Here is a 23,211-nt window from a genome sequence, read left to right as displayed (position 1 = left end):
TAAGTGTGAATGCAAAGTCCAATTGTGGGCTTAAGAACGTGTAATGTCATGTGTGGTTTGTTTTTGATTGCATGCAAGTGCGATGTGAGTCCACCACATTGGGTGTCATGTGCTCATGTGGAGTTGGTCTTGTGACAAAAGAGAAGGCTAATAGTGGAGTTTACCTCAGATGTTGAGGATTAAACTCTTGATGCTTGTATGGTTTTGACATGCGGTTTGACAGTCTTTACCTCTCAAACTAGATTATATATATATGTACCTATTTCCGTGAAGATGAGTCATGTCTATGATTGTTTGTGGATAGTAAGAATGTATGAATTTGCTAATTATCAATGTGAGGGTGAACACTAAGGGCAAACACCGGAGGTGATGCCGATGAACATTAATTTTTTTTTAATCTTCTTAATTCGAAGGGATATTTAAAAATATAATTAAAAAAATATAAAAATATTTTGTCAACATTTAAATCTTAAGAATATTTTTTAAAATAATTAAACTCTGATCGTATTTTTGAAACCAAATCTATATTACTGAAAAAAATTTGAGGGATTCAAATTGTTGGAAGTTTGGTCACATGGTTTATGGCCTTCATATTTGTGCATGATTGATTATGCTTCTAGTATGTGGCAAACAGGTGACTCACCCAACCCAAGCGCCCCTCATCATTGGCCCCACAGTGAAATAAAGGGAGTAAATCATAGTGATCGAGTGACCTTTTTAGGTGACAGGGATTTTATTCCCAAGAAGATTTGATCTTTGCTCTCATGTGACAATCTATTATGCTCGTGGGGGCGATGATGCTTCTGGTATACACTTAGAGAAGAATGTGCTTCATCCAATAATTGTCCATTCTTTATCTCGAGATCATGCCCATCTACCTTAGATTTGGCATTCAGACAAGTGAGCATATAGAAGCCAATCACAATTCTATTCTTTTCATTGTTTAATGGTGAAATGAAATGGACCACATGATTCATGTTGTTTATCAGTTTGATGAAAATATGAGTAAACAACTATCTCTTGATGCAATTCCGCTATGATTACTCAAATTTTCTGACAAACATCATCCATAAATTGATTCAACAATAGTTGAAGCCCATCAAGTTTTTGCCGCATAAACATTCAAGAGAAGAATAACAAAACTGTGAGATTGATATTACTGTTACAAACGCTTGAAATTTACAGAATCAATATTCAAATGAACTTTACACGCTCATTTACTTTTAAGTGAAAAGTGAAAACAAAATATATGGAGGAAATCAGCATCTAATAGCCTCCAGAAGAAAAGAAACAAAACAGGCTTTTCAATGCAAATTTGAAAACTATAAATGAACAATTATTGGATCATACTTAGCACCTTGTGCAGCGGATCCTCATTTCTGGGTAAACCATGGACACAAGGCAAATCAGCTAATTTGAACAGCAACCTTTCTTTGTGAAGCCTCCACCGGGATCAGATACATTGATGGTCATGCCTTGGCCGGGAACTGCTCCTGCTGCCTCTGCAGCAGCAAGTGCCTTTCTGCTAATTATCTGGTAAATATCTTTTAGAATAGTTTGAAATGCCTTGTCGATGTTAACCGCCTCCAAAGCTGATGTCTCCAGGAAAGATAGTTCTTCCTTCTCAGCTAACATCTGGGCTTCCTCTTCTGTGACTGCTCGGAGATGCCTCAAATCTGCCTTGTTCCCGACCATCAAAATCACAATGTTAGAGTCAGCATGGTCCCTCAACTCGCGGAGCCACCTTTGAACATTTTCAAAAGTTTGCTTCTTTGTTATGTCATAGACCAGGAGCGCTCCAACTGCACCCCTGTAGTAAGCGCTGGTGATGGCTCTGTATCTTTCCTGCCCAGCTGTGTCCCATATCTGAGCCTTGATTGTCTTTCCCTCTAGCTGTTTATGAAATCAAGTCAACTCACTTTAGGAATAAGATGCAAAAAGGAAATCAAGAAAGGTGTGAATCAATATGAAATTTATGTAAAAATATCATCTGAAATGAGCCTGATACTGCTTAATGGATGAGGCTATTGGAAAAGGTAAGATGGCAGTAAATTTGAGTAACAAAATGCATACATCAATCAATAACAGGCATAAAAAACTTCTTGGAATTGAACTATTGCCAATTGTAAGGCTAAAGTATAGTTGATGAATCATCCACATGGCATATTCAAGTGAGCGTGACATAAATCTTACTGTAAGTTCATTATGCAGTTATAGTGATAATCTCGAAAGAAATTATATGATGTTAACTTTGTTCGAAAGAGGGAAGAAACATTAACTGAATTTTTTTCCCCCAAACTACTCCTTTATGTTCAGTTCTATCACAAACATCATGTTTTATGACACGAGTCAATTCATCAAATTTTATGATTCAAATCATGATCCTAGCTGACTACGCACAAAACAACTTTTATCATTCATATTTTTTGTAGTGCATACAGTACATATAAAATAATGGAAATGAAAATAAAGATTTAAGTATTCTAGGAGAGGAGAGTTTCAATACTCACCTTCTCTATTTAATCCTAGTCCAATATGATTGGTAAGCAATGGTAAACCTAGGAAGGTAAAGTAGGAGGGGCAAATTATCATTATCATATACTAAATAATTACTCAAAAAAAATGCTCTTGAAAATTTATAATCTAAAGGGTGGACCCATTCCAGCCCCCCTAGGGTCAGTATTAGCAATATTCTCTTGGACATGATTATATATCAAGAGTTCATTCAACTACCTTAAGATTTAGGTGACGTTTGATTTAGGGGTTTGGGAATGAAGGAATGGATTCATTCCCAAACCTTGTGTTTGGTTGATGGAAATGGAATCAAGATTTTAGAATGAAATCCAAAAATTTGGGTATGGATGAAACTCACCCTCTCCCTTTGGTTTTGATGGAATGGGAATGAGAATTAAGTTTTGGACGAAAATACCCTTAATATATTTGTTCAATTTTTATTTCATTTCACTCTCTCTCTCCTCGTTCTCTCTCATCATACTTTCTCTCTCTTCATTCTATATCACACTTTCTCTCTCAACATACTTTCTCTCTCCTCATTATCTCTCATCACACATTCTCTATCATTTTCTCTATGTATTATCTCTCATCACACAATCTCTCTCCTCATTTTCTCTCTCTTCATTCTCTCCTCATTTTTCTCATCATACTTTCTCTCTCTTTATTATCTTCCATCACACTCTCTCTCCTCATTTTCTCTCATCACACTTTCTCTCTCTTTATTATCTTCCATCACACTCTCTCTCTCCTCATTTTCTCTCATCACACTTTCTCTCTCTTTATTATCTTTCATCACACTCTCTCTCTCCTTATTTTCTCTCATCACACTTTCCCTCTCTTCTTTTTTTCCCATCACATATTCTCTCTCATCACACTTTCTCTTCATACTTTCTCTCTCCTCAATCTCTCATTTTTCCTTATCACATTTTCTCTCTCTTCATTTTTTTCTCATCACTCTTTCTCTCTCAGCACACTTTCCCTTTTATCATACTTTTTCTCTTCTCAATCTCTCCTATCATGCTCTTTCTCCTCATTTTCTCTCATCACACTTTCTCTCTCTTCATTTTTTCCCATCACACTTTCTCTCTCAACATTCTCTCTCATCATATGTTTCTCTCACATTCAACTTTCTCTCCCATCTAATTTTTTCTCTTATTTTCCTCTAATGGTAAAAAAGGAAATTTAGGTTCATTCCGATTGAAAATATTCAACTAACCAAACATTATTTTTAAGAATGATACCCAAGCTCATATCCATTCCCATTCCACAATACTATGATATCCATTTCCATTCTGATTCCTAAGAGAGAACCAAACGCCACCTTAGATTGAATTGAACTTCTGCTTGGACTTCTACATAGAATCAAATTCACTCCCCTATCTCTAACCATGTTGAGGCTAAGAGAGAGACATTTTACTCCCGTTAGACTCACATGGTAAGTGAGATCCTGTTGGACATGCTTATGTGTCAAGAGACATCTGTATGTCCACCACTCAATTCTAATGATATTGAGAATGAGAATATTTTAGTAAGAGACATTTGAACTAGATTGTCCTCCATGGTATGCTCTTGTTTTTCAAACAAAAGGAATTCTTGTTGGTATGCTCTTGTTGTTCAAACAAACTAGATTGTCCTCCATTCCATGGGCATTTTCCTAGACTTCTACATGATAACAGATTGAGTTCTTCACCTCTGATGATGTTGAGATTGTAGGAGCAAGAGGAGTAATAAGAGCCATCTCGTCTCTTATTAGCCTCAAGTGATCAGTTTTCTTAAAGAGATAGGTCGAAGGGTTAGTAGAAAGAGAAAAGTCAAAGGGTGGATTCTTTATCTATTGTTCCTTTGAAGAATAAAGAGGGAAGACAAATACTCAATGAGATAAATTTAAGCGTTCATCCTTGGTACAATCATTTGGACAGAAAACTGACACTCACTAGTTATTAGTTATTAAGAAGTGATCCGTCCTCTTAATTTATACCATTCAAGGAGACAACTCAAAAGATATTTTTTTTTTATCACTCCTCTTCTCTAACATTCTACCTTTCATATATATCCATTATTTCAGTTTACCCTCTCTCTAAGAAAACAAGGCCTTAAGTATCATAAGATCTTTAGACAATTTTTTTTTAAAATTGAACTTTCCTTGGATTTCTACCACCTCCATGAAAGATTAAGGTCTTGAAAGTTGAATCTCTCTTTATTAAGCATTAACTATTTTGAGCGTCATATTTATTCTTCCGGTCCACTCAGTAGACGGAACAACAATTATTTTAAGAAAAATACTATGCAGGCATGCAGCTTATTTCTCAAGCATTAAGATGAAAATTTAGTAATCACAACGAGGCTATAAGTCGTGATCTCACAAGGCTTATTCTCAATCTTAGTAAGCAAGCTGGACGTGCAGGTATCTAAATTTATATATACAGGATTCAGGGAAGCCAAAAAGGAACGCAAGCAATTCGTCGAGTACCTGAAGGGTCCTGGTAGCGAACTCGACGCCGATGGTTGACTTGGACTCCAAGCAGAATTCGTTGCGCGTGAACCTCGAGAGTATGTTGGATTTCCCCACGCCAGAATCCCCGATAAGGACGACCTTAAACAGGTAATCGTACTCAGTATCGACTCGGTGAGCCATTTCACCTCCTCCTCTCGATCACAGGAACTCAATCCATCTCAAACTATTGAAAATAAACCACAACCATAATCGAACGAGAAAAAGGAGATCGCCATTTGAATAGAAGAGGAAGAAATAAATTGCCTGAGGCCAGATCCGGTGGAAAGAATGGCCGCGATCCCGGCGTTTTCGGGAGGCGAGAGGGAGGACATCAGAAGTTAAGAACGGCCGGGAAAGGTGGATATTTGAATCTGGAAATAGCTTTTCTGGGCCCGATATCCACTGGGCCCGATATTTGTTGGCATTGTCCTTTTGCCCGAATCAAAATAGATCCGATCCGTCTAAATTGATAGAAGTTAAAATTTAGTCGAATTAAATTAAATTAATTTTTTTTAAAATAAATCGAATGGATCAAATTTTAAAAAATAAATAAATAAATTAAACGGATAAAATATCGATTAATTTAATAAAAAACTTAATTAACTAATTTTTTTAAAATAAAATTCAATTTCTATTTTTAAAAATTAGGATTTAAATTTTTTTTAATCTAAAAATTTAATTAATTCAATTTATTCGATTTAATCAAATAAAAAATTTAAAATCTAAACAATAAACTGATTTTTAAGAAAAAGATTAAATTTCTAAATAGATCGTATTAAAATTTAAAATTTTATCCATTTGTTCCATTTATTCTATTTAATCGAATTTTTGCTCACCCTATTATTTGCTAGGTTCATGTGTCACTTGGCCCACTCCAGTAACAAGGCCAAGTCACAACGCAGATGATGATCAAAAGAACAGTGGAAAAAAAATGATTAATTAAGTTGGGTAACGTTGAGTCTGGAATGACCGGTCTAGTCTCACGGAAGTTTTCCACTGATCATCTGGATAAATCAGGAAGCGCTCGTAACGAACATCGCAGGAGCCCAATATCCTTTTAATTACATGCTTCATTTGAAGGAAAAATTTCTAAGAAAACTAGGAAGAGAGAGGATGAAGTCGAGTTAGTTAAACAATTACAATATGCAGAGCAGATTAGTTGGGTTAGGCCATTTGAATAGGTCGACCGAGTTGAATTAGATAAATAATTTGAACAAGTTGACCAGGTCTAGTAGTCCAAATGAGTCATGTGAGTTAAATGATCCGGAGGGGGAGATTTGTGAACCGAGTGGTTTGAACGATTAATCAAGCTCTATGGTGCACATGAGTATGCCCAGTCAAATAGGGCAACCAAATTTGGATGAATTAAGTCTTTAACGAAAACAATCATGTGCATTTCACGCATTTTAATAAACAAAGAGCTCTACGTGCAATCTCAGGTGTTTTTGTTTTAAAAGTTGAACGAAACGAAAGAATTAAGACGTTCCTATTCAATGAGAAATTCAAATTTGGCTGTATTTAAAGCCAATTGAGTGAGACTTACTGACGCCGGTTCAGTTTAGACTGGCTAACCTGGAATAGCAATCCATAACAAATGAGGTCCCTACCTAACATGCCAGCTTTAGACCTTTGAATCGAGAATTCATCTTTGTTGTTCTAAAATCATCGAGCGAGCTCTACTAATGACTAGACCGATCAAATAGATTAAATTGAAGACAACTAAATTGATTCTTTTTTTACAAACGGCATCAATCAAACTTTATAATGAACATCAAATAAATCGAGCTAATATAATATCAATTAATTTAATTAATAACTAAATTAAATTATTTTTTTAGTAGTCGATTGATATTGGACAATCAAATTAGAAATTTAATTGATCGAATAAATTAAAATAACCGAGTTTCTTTTTAAAAAAATCTGAATTTTTAAATGGACCAAACTAAACTTCCGAATTCCATATTGTTTAATTCAGTTTAACTCACCCCTTACATTAGACTTCCAAGTCAACCAAAAGCCTGCGTTAGCTTCGCTCGTCCTCGTTTCAAAATTTTGAATCCCAACCTTTTGCGTCGATCGATATTGTATCCTCAAGGAAAGAAGAAATTTGAAAAGAATGGCGGTACACCTCCCCCTTCCTCCCCAACTCACGTATCAGTTCCAGCTTTAGGTATCATGGTCACCATCAACCCTCTCTAAAGTTGCCGTCTCAGAGTCCCCACACACGTCCTCCCATTTCTCAGCTTTTCTCCATCGATCGTTGCAGAAATGGTCACCTTCTCAGAAGAAGCAGGGCGCGAGGAGGGCCCAACGGAGCACTTTAGAGCCCTAACGCCAACCACCCTGCACCCTCTTTAATTATGCAACGAGGACCACCAATGCTTCTTGCCATCCTCTTGTGAATTGTGATCGATCACTTTCTCTCAATGGAGGATGCCACGAGCAATTGCGGCGGTGCTGGTCAAGAAGGCGAGGCGTTCAGTTGTTCGACTGAAGACGAGAACAGCAGCAGAAGCTGCTCGAGCTTTGAGAGCAAGATGGTGTCTGATTCTGATTCGAAACCGGACGCAGTTTCTAAGCTAAAAGGTGCACTTCAGATGATGAGTGCTTGCGATCGAGTTGTGCAAATGAGAAATGATGCTTTTATTTTACATGCCGTTTGCATTCGTTTAGAGATTGAGCTGATGAGGGAGAGGCTGTCTAAATTGCTGCTAGGGGAAGACATGTCAGGTTGTGGCAAAGGGGTGTGCACGGCACTGACCATCTCCAATGCAATCACCAATCTGTGTGGTAATCGTTCTACTTCTTGCAAAATCTGGAACATATCATTCACCTAATCCTAATGCTGTTCTACACGCATATTCTTCCACAGCTACTGTGTTTGGGCAGCTCTGGAGGTTGGAACCTCTGCCTCCCGAGAAGAAATCGATGTGGCGAAGGGAGATGGAGTGGCTTCTCTGTGTTTGTGACTACATTGTTGAACTCATACCGTCTTCGCAAACATCTCCTGATGGAAGCAAGCATGAGGTGTGCCAGTCATAAATGATCTATCTCAAAACCTGTTGATATCGTCTCATTAGTTAACTGTTTCCAATACGCAGGTCATGACTTGTAAGCCAAGGCCAGATTTATGCATCAATCTGCCAGCGCTCAGGAAACTGGACAATATGCTTCTTGTGAGATCCAGTTTGACTGAGTAATCGCTCATTTCAGCTTAAACATACCGATAACTCGATTTTTGCAGGAAATACTAGATAGCTTCAGTGATCCAGAATTTTGGTACGTTGATCAGGGGATAATGGGATCAGATTCTGATAGCTTGGTATCTTTCAGAAAAAAGATTCACCAACACAATGAGAAATGGTGGCTTCCGGTGCCTCGTGTCCCACTCAATGGACTGAGAGAGAGCGCGAGAAAACATCTGCAACACAAGAGAGATTGTGCAAACCAGATTTTGAAGGCTTCAGTTGCAATCAATAGCAATACTTTGGCAGAAATGGAAGTTCCTGACTCTTACCTTGATTCACTTCCTAAGGTGTGTTTTCTTCTCTTCATTCTTTATTTACACGACTCATTGCATCACATCGATTGCTACATTGTATGTTTTGAATTAGTTTGTCATAACAGCTTAAGTTCGAGATCCTGGTTACTCAATAGAATTTTCGATATGGTATCAAAATGCAACTTGAGTTCGAATGTCTTTATCTAAAAGCTCAATTTTATCTCAACAAATTTTGAATTGACCATATCATCACCTCGAATACAGAATCTAAGAGCAAGCATGGGCGAGTTGTTATACCGTTATCTTACTTCAGAACAATTCTCACCGAATCGCTTTCTGGATTGTCTGGATCTGTCCTCTGAACACCAAGCTCTTGAAATCTCAAACCACATTGAAGCTTCCATATATGTTTGGCGTAGTCGAAAATCAGCAAGTAGCCACCAAAATAGCACCACCAGGACATCTTGGGGCCTCGTGAGGGACATGGTCGTCGATGCCAAAAAAAGGGCAGCATTTGCAGATAGAGCTGAGAACATCTTGCTGTGCTTGAAGCAAAGGTTCCCTGGTCTAACACAAACCAACTTGGATGTCTGCAAAATCCAGTTCAACAAGGTTTGTGTGCCTTGCAATACCATTACATATATGAATGCTGATTCCAAACTCAGACCGTTGATAATGCTGCCTTTTGTATCTGAAAAATAAATAGGATATCGGAAAATCCATTCTCGAAGGATATTCTAGAGTACTAGAGAGCCTTGCGTTCAACATCATTGCTCGTATCGATGAATTGCTTCGTGTAGATGACCTCAGCAAGCATTTGAAGATTGGTTTTGTCGAGCCAAAGCGACCATCATTTCTGCACTCAGTGCCTAGCTTAGACACTGCTCGTGTGACTGCTTACTCCACACAGAATTTCTCCCCTGTAGCTGTAACTAATCCGGCGAGAGAAGAGAGATTCGCCATCTTAAACGGTAAGTCCCACAATCACGGATTAGGCATGAAGAAAATCTTGACGAGTTATTTGAGTGCCCAGGTGAAGGGAAAGAACTCTGGTAATGTTGTTCAGTGTGCAGAAATTTAGTGCATGAAAGCTGAAGCTCAAGTAATCTGAGGCCGAGTAAAATGTGTTGATGGATTACAAGTGGTGAATGCAAAGTTACAAATTTGTGTGTTTCACTATTAGTGGGAGTTTAACTTGTTTGAGCGAATGGCTTAAGATTACTAGCCATAGTGTGCCTCCTTGAATGCTTGATCAAACTTGTATGGCAAGCATTGTGCTAGATAAAGTTTAACTTAGTTGCAATCCAGTCATTACATCAAATTAAGTTTGCTAAGAAAACTGGCAGTCGACATTTTCTTTTATTGATGACAAAACGATATAATGGCAGGCACCTATATTATTGAGAAATGGTAAACAGCATGAATCACTACAAGAAAGATGTTTGAATTTGCCATCCCAAATCGTCCATTACAGATCGGGATTGATCAGATCTAGAATGCCGAGATCAGACCCTCATTATGAATCCACAATCTGTGAAGAAGAATGCAATTTTCTCCAGCACGACAATTAAGACAACATGAATGGCATAGCATGGCATTGATCTAAAGCTTATTCCACTGAGAAATTCCAGCCTACTTGATATAAAAGGCACAGAAAAATATGAACACGCTCTTGCTCATACTTAATACAAAATTCTCTCAAATCTGATAGACAATAGATGAAATTTCACCTCACTTTGTCTGCAAACTCTCTTATTTCTAACAAACTGTAAGTATTCCAAGGTGTTTTTCTACCTCAAGCACATTATCTGAGATGAAACAACTACAGCAAGACTAGATGGAAAAAAAAAAAAAATCAAAAACTGAATTGTCAAAACGCAGGCGCACAACTTGGGGGTTTCATAGTTGTGAAGATATGAGCCAACTCGTTACAAAGATAACTTAAACAAAGACTCTTCATGTAAAAATTGCTTGAATCAAGAAATTTCTACATGAAATGAGCCTTCATCCCCAAAGTTAAATATCAATAAACTGCCTTATTTTGATAATAGTTTCACTCTTCAACTGGCTTTGGCACAGGTCTCCAAACCTGAGTGTTCATATGCCTCTCCGTTACCGCCCCACAAAACTCTGATTTTCCTTTTTTGAACCCAAAACACTTTGATCAATCCAGGAAATTCCTCTTCTAATATTAGCAAGTCATTGCTCAGCAACTTGATAGAGTTCAAAAGGAACAAAGTTACTATCAAACTGTGGCACAATAAAGAGGTAGCTTCCATTGCATTACACAATGATTTGCATTGTATCATTTTGTTTCATCTCCCTTGTATAACATCTCAACTAGGGCGCTTGAGCAACATGTGCCATGTCAAAATTACATTCAACAGCCAGTTAACGACCATGAATCATCATGTTTAGGTGATATAGTTTAATACGAAACTAAACAATATTTGGCCTTCTGAACTATAATAGAAGCAATGAAAAGAAATAAGTGGTGTTAAGCAAAATGTCGCAAAACAATACATGTTTTAGCACCAAAAATTGAGTGCGTTGCCTATGGGCCAGATAGTATTTCAGTCTCAATCAGATAAGATGTTTCACATGGAAGGCTGGCTCGGACCAAGTAGTTGCCCAATTAAATTTGTCACCTGAAAATACAAGGATATTAAAGACTAACATTTACTAACTTGATAAAATCTTCAGAGAAGTTGTTGATACACAGAAACTTAAACAACAGCTAACAAAACTTAAGTTGATTTTCTTTCTTCCAAAGGAAAACAACTTTGAAAATTACGCTGAGGTATGAATTTAGTGAACTAACAGTGCAACAAATTGAAGTTTAACCTTTCAAAATCATCCATCTATTGAGTTCCTTTTCTTTGGGCTTCAGCATAAAATAAATAACTTTTGTTGTTCATTCAGCAGCTACTAAATACAGATTCTAACTGAAACTGCAATATGTTTCTTTTCTTTCCTTCTATTGCGCTGGCTGTAGTTTAACTAATGAATTCATATATTAAAGGTACTTTTATTTAATTTTGATGTATCTATTCCTTTTTTATTTAAGCAAAGTGTATGCATCAAGGCTACTTGCATATAAAGCATTCCATAGAATGAATAACTATAGTATCTTGCCTGCCAATATTTTGCAACACAACGGTCAATGCAATTGTTTTCACCCATGTTTAGCTCAGATTCCTTATACCTGACATAAAGATATCATCACTTTAGTTACTTCCTCAGAAAAACAACAATTCTAATTTGTGGTGCAAAACAATTCTCATCAAGTAAACTGGTACTTGTCTGTAGGGAACGGAAAAAAAAACAGGTACAAGATGATAATATCATTATTTGAAATGGATGAAATTTGAAAAGCTTATCTGCAGAACAAAAAGTACTAGCAGGCAACATAATAAGTAACTGAAGCATAACATACCTTTTCTCAATACACTTGTCAAAACATACGTTTGTCAGTCTGTTTCATAAATAAAGAAGGATTACTCAGATGGTTATTTTTGCAAAGCAAAATATTATATAAATACTTGGAATCAATTGATTACTTTATTGATGAATCCTTAGCAACATTTTACTTGCACGCACATATGTACATATGATTGTAGTCTTATTTACCCTTTCAAATTAACAAAAATATCATTGTAAAAGTTAAGCTGAACCCAAACAGTAGGAAAAAAAAAATGATTTGATGACGATGATGAGGCTTGTGTATATGTCACAGAGAGTTTCCTCCTTAATATCATAATTGACAAAAATGTCATTTAGCATTTAAACATTACACAAGTGTCTCTAAATTTTGAAATTGGCCAATATTTTCTACTAGATTTTATCCTTGATCTATTATATTTGTTCAATATTTTGGGGTGACATACAGGCACTCTACAAAGAAACATAATTAAAACAAATCTAATCTAAAAAAGAGGTGAAAAAAGATCAAATTAACCAAATAACAAAAGAACAATAAAAGCATTTTAGGTATAAATTAATCTAACACCCATGACCATGATTTTTTATCAGTTCAGGTTAGCGAAGATTATCCTGGATCCAGAGCTAAAAGATAAATATGGAATATAAGTTTATGCTAAAGAAAAAATATGATACTTCAGAGTTTTAAGGATAAATATGTATTTGCCTCAAGCCAAAATACCTTGAGAGGGGGAAAAGGAATTTGTAAGCCACATAAGCTCTTCAAGAAATTTAGTAAGTACCATGTGATTAAACCAAAAGGATGATTAAATTGGTATATCCTTGGGCCTTGCTAGGGATGTTGCTGGTCCCAATTGCCACCTACCCAATACCAGCAGACACTCTTCAGGCCCCATCATAAGCCCAACAAAAGCTGTTGGATTGATGAAGGGGATGCTCCAGATCCTAGAGGGATCCGTATGATGAATGATTTTACACTGCAATCCGCAAATTTGCTGAGAAGCAAAGGGAACTGTTTGGAAAATCTGAGACAAATTCAAGATCTGGAAGACCTTCCAAAGCTAACAGAAGAAGCAGTAGAACAGGAATCATATTGTTTCCAGCAAAAGCAAACATGTATCAAGTCATCTAAGCAAAGAATCAGCTCAGCTTATGTGTATGCCAACAAGCCTTTCAACTTGGGCTGGATACTCATGAACAATAATAGGATCTAATGTGTATGCAAGCAAACCTTCCAACATGGGTTGCGGACTCATGAACAATAGGATCTTATTCATATCCAAACTAACCTTCTAACTTGCATTGCAGACTCATGAACAATAATAGGGACAAAAAAAGTAGCATGGCACTAGAGAAAAGCCTTATGCCCAATGAAGAAAGAAGGGAAACAAAAGAACATAAAAGTGTGAATAAATTGGCAGCATACTTAAGCATAATTCTGTTTTCAGAGACCCATAGATGTTGCAAGGCCATGGGAGCTTTAACGATAGCATCTTGATGCAAATATTTGTATCAGAAGGTAATACCTGTTGAAAAGATCCACTTTCAGCTCAATTTCGCTCTTTGCAATTTCAAGTATCTGCACATTTTTAGGTCAGGTTGGCACAGCAAGTCACTTGAGAAAAAGAAAAATTAGAAATGATACCAACAAGTACAAATGTATAATTGGAAGATGCAAATACAAGGTAAAAACATGGTATCTGAGCATTTATTATAATGGTAAAAGATGATTAATGAAGAAATGTTGAACATAATATGAGCATTATTGGTGTGGTCCCTTCCACGAGAAGGTGGAGGGACCCACTGTTTAAAAACTAAAATAAATTAAGGCAGTCTATTTTATATATATACATAAAGCCCTAAAGAAAATAGATGAGAAAAAAAAAAGAGAAATGGCAAAAGAGAGAGGTGGACAAAAAGAGAGAAGTGGAAAAGAAAATTAAGGTTTTTTTTTTGTTTTTTCTCAAGTGAAGGCACAAGATCCGACAGCAAATATTTCTGTTACTTAACTCAATATTGATTGGTTTGTATGCTCATTTAATTGCAGAAAGAGAAAGAAATTATTTATTTGTTCCACTGAATTATTGTTTGGAATATAAAGATTTTCTACAATTTATTGGCTTTCTCTAATAGCCATAAACAAAAGCCTGAATTGAAAGCAATAGCGATACATTGAAACAAAACCATATGATGCATCATTTAAAGGATCTAGCTACCTAACTCGAATAAGGCAAAACTGAAATCGAATGCAATGGCAAACTAATGGCTAACCTGAATCCATCGCTAAAATCATTGCTTCTTACTTGTTGCCGTATGAATTCCTGCAAGCATAGCGGAAGTCTTCTACAAGAATGGGCAACAACCAGAGTGCCTTCTCAACGAGGAAGAGAGGAGGAGGAAGAAGAAGAAGAAGCCAAAGTCAAGATGTCCAAATCAAGTTTTATACCTTGGCCCATCCTAGGACTATCCACTTAAAGTCCATAACCCATTAACAACCCATTAATGTTAATGAACTGGTTATTGGATCTACATATTGAATCCACATCCAATAATCTAAACCCCTCCATACTTAAAGTATTAGATCACTTAATTGAGGTTTAATTCCTTAATGGCAAAATTGTTATGTGTTGTTATTAATCTCATATTAGCCCACCTTATGGAGACTTAATCCTTCATGGATATGCCTATCAAAGTCTATCTTGAGTGGATTTTAAATGTGCATCATCATACATATAGGAATCAGAATTGGCTAGTATCACATTGTTCTGTAAAGTTATACCTTTTCTTAATGTTACATAATGCAGGATGCTTCATAAGCATAACCTCAAGATAAGGACAAGGAACAGCTAAGAACGTATAAAAAAACTGCTTGCACCAAATTGAAGTGACAAGGTTATGTTTCTGTTATAGAAAGAAACAAGCCCCAAGTTTCATCCTATGATAACAAAATAAAAGAAATATTCTATAATTACTAATTAATTATATACTATGAATACTATATTGAATTTGTCCTATCCCACCTTATCAGAATTAATGAGGAGAGTTATTTAATTAGAGATATAACGAAAGATTCACTCTATTTTAGAACAGTCAGCTACTAATAAACCACATTACAATTTTGAATAAATCAAAATACTCATTTGTTTTGTAATGGTAAAAACACTTAATATTAATAATATAATGATAAAACCAAACAATGCGGTAGATTCCCCATAAGAAAAAAAATGTTTTCCAGTAAACCTATACTAGATAATACTAGACAATGAAACTGACCTTAAAATAATTTGCAGAAAACAAAGATAACGTATTCAGAAGAGTGTATATATACTAAGAGCACAAAAAAATTGTTTCCACCACGGTTCTCTAGATTCTTACTGTTATCTATTCGTTCCACTGAAGAAAATGAGGAGGGTTCTCAGTAATCTACAAAACACCGTTTCCATACCTGCTCCTTTCCAATATTATCTGCGACATTGTTGGCGGCCATTGAGAAACTTGTTGAAGATCCTGACTCCTGAGAGAAAGATCACCAAAGAATTTTAAGCTTTAATCTTGATGAGGTAAATGAACGACAAATCGCCAAGAAAAATAAATTAATAAAACATGAAATGGACCCCAAATAAATAAACTGGACAAAATAAAACCAATTGAAACAGAATACGAGAACCAAATACACTATAGCCCTTAGAACCAAACTTCAAGCAAATAAGACGCCTGATTGAGCTTAAAGAGCATATTTAGATACTCTTAACGACGATCAAACAAAGAGGAGTCGCTGCTGCTCATGCCATTTCAACTTTTTACTCTCGAGAAGAAAAAACAAAGATCGAAGTAGACTTACAACAGAAGGAATGACTGTCGTAGGAAGGAGCGGGCAGAAGCGCCGAGAGAGTCGGTAGTAGCTTGGAAGGCGTCTCCCAAGTAATTCTAGCCTTCTAGGGCAGCTAAAATTTCGTAAACGCCCACGTTCTTTACCTTTATTACCAAAATGCCCCTTTTCAATTTATTGTCATTTTACGGTTAATCATTAACCAAGTTATTTTAAATAATAAGCCGCAATTTACTAAACTACCTCGTCAAAATTATAAAGGACAGTCCAATGTACGAAATTCTTATCATACGAGGTTCCAGAGAATGATTCATTGTATATAATTTTATCCTACTTTTTACAAAAGATTATTTTCATGATTTAAATCTGTGATCTTTTGATCACATAGTAACAACTTTATCTCATCAAAATTATTGAATATCTAAATCACACGAATAATTTTTAACGGTAAATCTATCTAGCCAGAAGTTGGCCAAAATTAAATTATAATATATACATGTAATTAATATATAGAGATGATATTACTAAAATATCTTTAATAATGATTTACAAAGTATATTTTGACTGGTCAAATATTAACCATTTAGCATTGTCTAATTTTTAAAATTACTCAATTCCACTTTTATCTTTTCTCAAATTGATTGCTACAATCAATCAGATATTATTCATTAGCATAGTAACATATAACAATCGATTAAAAATTTAATTCATATTTTAAAAAAAATTAATTGATATATGAAATATATATATAGAATATCAGTCAGTTTCGATCAAAATTAATTGATGAAAGCTAGAAAACTTAGAATAATATAAAATTAGATCTTAAGTATTTGACTGGTTCTTCTTATTATATTCATGTCCTCCTATATAATTTTGATATGTTATATTGAGAGTGGTATTTTTTTTGTAAACATGAATCAAATTCATTTTTTGAATCTTTTTTAGCATGAACCCGGTCCTGTGTTACAATAGTTGTTTTTATTTTTTAACAGTAATTTTCATGATCAATATACTGATATGGCAAAAGATGCATACGGTCGCTCACAACACCCTCACAGCTCACCTCCAGTACCAACACGGAGGAGATAAATCATAGTAACTAAGAAGGCAAGTGACAGGTGAGGTGAGATTTACATGAGTTACAGAGATTTATACCCGCCAATCCCGAGAAACAATCCATAGTCATCTCAACTAATCCGTAAGGGCATGATCAATGTACTGAGGAACAATATCCAAATGATCACTGCACTATAACAATTGATTAGTTGGCGAATGTGAATGGGAAAAATGAAATTCGATACTTAATTTAGTAATTTTACAAGGTATTCGATAACTTGGATTATGTGGTACACTAATTTGGAGTATGCCTAGGTTTTTAAATTCTAACTGTGAAATTATTTAAAAACTCAAAAATAACTATACAAATAAAATGCAAACAGACAATTATTATATTGGAAATACTTTGGATACAAACAACTTCAATGTAGACTCTTCGTATCACATACATAATTTATATCTCTCGATTTATATTTCCTTTCAAGTTCTGCTTCAGAAACTCTAACCTTTCAGCCAGTCAAAGCAGCAACACAGTCCCCAGCAGAACTTCTTAGGGTAGTCCCTTATGAAAACCTCCCTGCTGTACCCAATTATGTAGAAGCTGAAGGACCGATTGCGGTCGGCCATTGTAACATGAGTGACGGGTACGACGGAGATAATGTGCCTCTCGCAGATGACCCTCGCCGAGGGAGGAACAGGAGACCGATTGGCAACGACTTCAGAGGAGAACCTATTCAACTGATAGGAATCAGCAAAGAAGGCAGGGGTGCATTGGTATGCCTGGATGTTGCACAGCTGAACCCCCCTGGCTCTATGGAACACCTCGTCTGGTACTGATGCTGCAGCGCTGGTGGCACTAATTTTCCGATTGGACAGTGTCCTCCTGCATATGATACAACCAATGTATGGTGAATTGGTTAATTCTGGCGCATTCTTGGAGCATGACATCTGGGGCATCCTCGAAAAGCCAACTTCGAGGAAACAGAATTAAGAACAAATGTGAAAGCCGACTTCAAGAAGGTGATTACTCTTTTATTGAGAAGAAAGAACTTATAGGAAATCTAGCAACTTTTATCTCTTTAACAATTAACGCAGCAAATCTAAAAGTGCAAGTCCCCAACTCCATAGATCTGAAGGCAACTCTCGCATATTGTAGAGGCAGGTAGTGCAAGATTTACGAACCAGGGTTTATTTTCTAAATAACTACTTTTAGCAGCAATTTTTTTTTAAAGAAAAACAATAAATAAAAAACCAAACTTCAATTGCTCATTAAGGCTTGTGCTAAATAAGACTTCCAAGCATCTTCCTAGTTCATTCTGAAGCGCCCTAGATCCATTAGGGAGGTACAATGATATTTATAAATTCTTGAGCAAGCTTAAACTTGACAATAAATAAAATAAAGACACATATAAGCATTCAAACAAATTAACATCAGTTGTAAACATACCATTTGACCAGTGCAATGTTGTGTGTGATGAGAGAACCTTGTCCAGCACATAGCTGGCATTCTACAAGCCCACGTGAACAACATGTTCCACACAGTAATTTTCCCTTACCAGAGCATTTCGTACATCTGTCATGATCTTCATAATAGTAAGTACTCAAAGGCTATAAAAAAAATTAATAGATACTCAAAAGGAAGAATGCTCAGCAGGCTTACATTGAATCAGATCCATCTTTATGAGCAATTAGTCCCCTTCCGTAACAAGAGGGGCATTCAGTCATCTTATTTTCTAGATAAAAACCACTTTTTTGAACAGCATTGCAAGTAGGGCAGGGAATTTGTCCTCGACCATCACACTCTTCCAGTTTCAACAATGCAAATTTAAGCAAATAAGAATACTATGGTAATCCATATGAGAGAGATAATGCAAATCATATCAAGTAAACAGAATGGAACTAGAAATCAAAGAATTATTTTAACAAAAGCTACTATCAAGAGGGTATTAACTAAGTTTTGTAGTCTGATATGACTTTTGAAGAGTTTATCATAATGCTTTTAGGTAAAGAGTCTACCACCCACTAGTTTGGCAAGTGACTAGAATTAGAAAAGTAGCAGTTTCCCTACACTTTAATTGTTCTTTGAAGTCTGGTGGAAGATCGGAGGTCATTTGAACCGGCATTACCATATATAAAAAGAGGTACATCTAAGCTCTAACCATAAGATGAAATACATAGTATGTACAGAGTAAAGCAAATCACTTGAATGTCAAGGTATAATTTACAAAGAAAATTTGGTACAAAGCATGTATTGGTAAGAAAAGGTTGAAGACTTGGAAGCAAAAGAAAGTGCTCAAGGATAATCTATATGTAAAGGAATTAGCAAAATGCATTTTCAGTTTGCAAAGATCTACTGGCTAATAACTAATCAAAAACTGGTGGACTAGTTTTTGAATTTCAAAAATGCACATTTGCGGGTTTTGTTCCCAGTATAACCATTGACTTAAAAGAAAATCATAAGGCACAACTGACATTTCATTAGAACTTACCACAGCATTTCTCAACAGCTTCAGAATGGGGCATATTAACTCTGGTTTCTTTATGTGGCACAAAAAGAATTGGAAATTCAGACCTCAAATCCAGTTCCCAAACCCCAGTTTCCTGGCCTTCCTCTTTACCGTCAACTTTGCCTCCCAAGTATGGCTCTTTTTGTTCAATAGTTTCTCTCTCCTCTATAAAAGTTTCTAGAGTCCCAACATATACATTACAGTCATCAATAGAGGATATTTTCCACTTTCGGGCAGGTTGGTTTCCCCAACAACAGCTATGCCCAACATGATCAATAAGTAACTGTCGCACTTCCACTTCATCCAGAATTTGTCTGTAAAATGAATTAGGCAGTCAGAATATCATCTCTTGCTAGCACATTATAGACATTACTATGACTGGGAACAGGCCATAAGTTGGTCTTGTCAAAAATCTTATACTGTATATTGAACGGACAACAAATAGATGAGACCCAAAATGACATAACTTATATGAGACAAAATTTCCAAATAACTAGTAGTGATATTCTGCTATTAGATTAGGTTTGGGAACGTTAAGGACAAAGGGTATAAATTCTTCAGCAATATTATTGTGTTCTGAACTTCATACATGGACACTAACATATTGAAAGATGAAAAATCCGTAGAGAATAAGCAATTCTGTTGGAGAAAAACATTTGAGAAGATCAATGAAAGATTTTACTTAATTTTGGGACGTAAAGGAGCAGAAAAATTGACGTTTTCAGTTAGAAAAAATTTCAAAAGAAAACAGAACAGGAGGAGATATTGTTTTTCCCCTATCAAGTACCACATGAGAATTAGAAAAATAGAAAATTGAACAAACGAACATGACTTAAACATTCTGGAAGATCTAAAAGAAAAGCTGCTGAACTGACCTCCCAAGTTCTTTTGGGCTGTAACCACCAGAGTACCCGTCGTACCCTCCCTGAGGTACAAGAGCTTGAGTTGTGATAACTGCACATAAGGAAAGACTAGTTAGATTAAATAGATCTTGTTGTTGTACAAGAGTACTAAACAGTAGGAAATTGCACCAAAATAGCAAGCATGCAATAAACAGGTAAATAAAAGAGTAAGATTCAAAAATTGGTATCTTCCGGTTGAAGCGTCGGCGTGCCGACTGTCTTTAGAGAATTTATTGCCGCCAACGGTGCAGAGGCTCTCCGGCAAAATCCGACAACCACTCGCGTCGTCCGTAGGTGCACTCCAAGACGAACGGCGCACTCGGACTCAACCTCAGATTGCGGAACCAAGCCTCAGGAGCGCACTCGGACTCAACCTCAGATCGCAGAACCAAGCCTCATAACACACAGAGAGAGGGAAGAAGGAGAAGAGCAGAATTCAAGTGATTCTGAACGAGGAACAGAGGTGCAGTATTTATTCACTTCGAAGCAGTAAGCACTGCTTCGCCAGCGAACAAAAGCGTCGATTCCGCGGGATACTACTTCGCCAGTGAACCAAAGCATTGGTTCGAAGTGTGTCGCTTCCTTACGCGCGGGACAAAACCAAACCAAAGACAAACCAGGCCGCCTGCAAGCGTGAGGCCCACGAGCTGCCCCTCCCCCCTGCGCGCGATGATCGTGTGCGTCGCGCCCGGTTTATGGATTTCCGGCTCGAACCCCCCGAAACCACCTGATTTGGGCTCGGCCTGAGCATGCGTGTAGGTCCCCTTAACTTTGCTAAACAAGGATGGAAGGGATCCATATATAAGGTCTTCCAACCTTCTTAGCTTAGCAATGTGGGACTAAATGCATTCACATATGCATTACCATAACAACTAAAACCAAGAAAAATACTTTGAATTAAACACAAAACTCAACAGATCTCTCAATATTAGGATAAATGAGAAAAGGACATTACATCAAGCTAAAAAACATAGGCTTAATGTAGTGTAAATCTAGAAATTGGGCATGCTGCATTTAAAAAAAAAAACAAAGGGTCAACTGGTGTAAGAAACCAAAATTCAATTGAAATAAGAGTGCGGTCAACAAAATTTGCAGACTACAAGTCTACGGTTCAAAGAATCTTCCTTCTCTTTGGAGGCTTTTCTTTTAAAAGGCCTTCTTTTTGGAGTTGCATTGCTTAATAAGAAGGGGGAAAAGCTACCTGAATGTTAAGTACTTTCAAAGAGAACCACAAGCCCTAATTCGTAGATAGCATTGACAAAAATTCTAATCGAGGAAGGGATTTCAGTACAATTTTTTGAAATCAACGGGCACAAGAAAGTAAACAACCCCTACAGCCAAAACTGTAAAGCAAGTACCTTGGGGATCATCAGGTTCGGGCGATCCCACCAGAACACCATGGATTGAAGGCGGGTAATAATGATCAGAAGAGAGGACGGAGGCGGCACGAATCTCGTCGACGCTCAACACCTCTCCAGCGGCGACGGACGAGGGAGGTACGTGTAGGGAGGGAATCCTCCCTACGAACTGGTACGACCTCCAAGACTCCTCTCCCTTCCCTTCCGCTTCGCTTTTCCGACACAGACATCGTTGATTACTGAAGGTGAAAAAACAAACAAAAAAATGGATCTTTGATAGGGAGGGCAGATGAGATAGAGTTGTACCTGATGCAAGCAGAGATTGCTGCTCCATTGATGAAATCGAAGAGTATCAGCTAAGCAAAGCGCGGAGGGGGAAGGTCCAGTTGAAGTCGAAGGAAATTGACCACCTGAGTGATGGTATTTATAGTTCGTCGTCGTCCATGAAATTGTCCCGTCGAGTCGGTGGCCCACAATTTCCAGCCCGTAATGCGCACAATTTGGAGCACAGAACAATGAATTTTTTTTATCAAAAATACTTTTCGATAAGGAAAAATATGAAAAAAAGAGAAAAAATATAAATAAAAAAATATTTAAAATTTAAAATTTTTAAAAATAAATAATTTAAAAAATAAAAAAATTTAAAAATATATATTTTTTAAAAATTTAAAAAATATATTTTTAAAAATAAAAATAAAAAATTTTAAAATTTTAAAAATTTCAAAAATTTTAAAAATTTAAAAAAAATTTAAAAATAAAAAAATAAAAAATTTATAAATTAAAAAATAAAATAAATAAATTAAAATTAAAATTTAAAAATGTAAAAAAAATATAAATATAAATAATATAAAAATATTTAAAAAAAATAAAAAAGCACATAAAAATAAAAAAATATACCAGAAAAAGAAAAGTAAAAAAACATAAAAAAATAAATAATAATAATAATAATATTATTATTATTATTATTATTATTATGTATAGTTGATTTTGTAACTGAGGGTAATACGGTAAAATATTAAACTAAGGTATTCATTAAAACCTTCAAACAAATAAGTTTTTGTTGCATTACTTATGTTGAACCAAACAACATTTAATTATGTTTTAATCCCCATAATTTTAGTTATGTAATTATCTAATAATCACATAACTAAAATTATACATGATCATTTTAATCAAACACACTCTCAGGATTAACATGACATTTGCATATGCCGCCAAATAGGACGATAGAAGATCGTAGGTGGTGTTGGGGCGTGGATTATTTGGTAGCGAGTTTTTAACATTTTCCGTTTGAGAGTTTTCTAATTTTTTCTTTTTCTTAGTGGCTAAGTAGGAGCATGAGTGCATGATTTTCCGTTGGGGACCTACCAGCTACCGCGACAGGGTCCATAGGAGAAATTGCATTAAGAGTATTAAAGAATATTTTTAAAAAAGTCATTCCATTTTTTTTAATTATCTTTTCTTTCATTCCATAGGTCTAATATTGTTATTAACTTATTATAATAATTTTAGTCAAAATTATTCAAATATTAACTAAAGCTATATAAATGTTGATTAGAATTATAACATATCCTTCAACTTACGTGTGGAAAGAAAAAAAAATAGAAT

The 23,211-nt window shown here is 35.9% G+C and overlaps 4 protein-coding genes across 5 annotated transcripts; 1 reads left to right on the top strand and 3 right to left on the bottom strand.

Moving 5' to 3' along the window:
- Nucleotides 1-1,150: 1,150 nt before the first annotated feature.
- On the bottom strand, nt 1,151-5,365 carry LOC121982682 (ras-related protein Rab2BV-like). The gene is made up of 3 exons (XM_042535799.1): nt 5,273-5,365; nt 4,985-5,192; nt 1,151-1,893 (listed from the first exon to the last, which is right to left on the bottom strand). The coding sequence occupies exons 2-3, from the start codon at nt 5,147-5,149 to the stop codon at nt 1,411-1,413; spliced, it is 648 nt and encodes a 215-aa protein (XP_042391733.1). The 5' UTR covers nt 5,150-5,192; nt 5,273-5,365; the 3' UTR covers nt 1,151-1,410.
- Nucleotides 5,366-7,296: 1,931 nt separating this feature from the next.
- LOC121980306 (rop guanine nucleotide exchange factor 7-like) lies at nt 7,297-9,849 on the top strand. Of its 2 annotated transcripts, XM_042532294.1 has the most exons (7): nt 7,297-7,594; nt 7,682-7,798; nt 7,881-8,035; nt 8,110-8,184; nt 8,253-8,543; nt 8,775-9,122; nt 9,217-9,846. In XM_042532294.1, exons 1-7 carry the CDS (start codon nt 7,435-7,437, stop codon nt 9,589-9,591), a joined length of 1,521 nt encoding a protein of 506 aa, XP_042388228.1. In that variant the 5' UTR covers nt 7,297-7,434; the 3' UTR covers nt 9,592-9,846. The 2 variants fall into 2 exon arrangements, with proteins under 2 accessions (XP_042388228.1, XP_042388227.1); XM_042532293.1 differs by having other exon boundaries at nt 7,297-7,798; nt 9,217-9,849.
- A 969-nt stretch (nt 9,850-10,818) lies between these two features.
- LOC121980307 (mitochondrial import inner membrane translocase subunit TIM10-like) lies at nt 10,819-15,908 on the bottom strand. The gene is made up of 6 exons (XM_042532295.1): nt 15,793-15,908; nt 15,397-15,465; nt 13,478-13,530; nt 11,947-11,985; nt 11,646-11,715; nt 10,819-11,158 (listed from the first exon to the last, which is right to left on the bottom strand). The coding sequence occupies exons 2-6, from the start codon at nt 15,436-15,438 to the stop codon at nt 11,108-11,110; spliced, it is 255 nt and encodes an 84-aa protein (XP_042388229.1). The 5' UTR covers nt 15,439-15,465; nt 15,793-15,908; the 3' UTR covers nt 10,819-11,107.
- A 1,297-nt stretch (nt 15,909-17,205) lies between these two features.
- Nucleotides 17,206-21,997, bottom strand: LOC121980304 (protein SSUH2 homolog). Its single transcript, XM_042532290.1, has 7 exons — nt 21,910-21,997; nt 21,604-21,810; nt 20,219-20,297; nt 19,326-19,657; nt 18,497-18,638; nt 18,284-18,409; nt 17,206-17,719 (listed from the first exon to the last, which is right to left on the bottom strand). Exons 1-7 carry the CDS (start codon nt 21,935-21,937, stop codon nt 17,338-17,340), a joined length of 1,296 nt encoding a protein of 431 aa, XP_042388224.1. The 5' UTR covers nt 21,938-21,997; the 3' UTR covers nt 17,206-17,337.
- Nucleotides 21,998-23,211: the final 1,214 nt, after the last annotated feature.

Source organism: Zingiber officinale, chromosome 5A (genome assembly GCF_018446385.1).
Source record: "Zingiber officinale cultivar Zhangliang chromosome 5A, Zo_v1.1, whole genome shotgun sequence".
In the NCBI taxonomy this organism is placed as follows: domain Eukaryota; kingdom Viridiplantae; phylum Streptophyta; class Magnoliopsida; order Zingiberales; family Zingiberaceae; genus Zingiber; species Zingiber officinale.
Note: the sequence above shows the minus strand (reverse complement) of the source record. Positions and strands in the feature narration are given on the sequence as shown.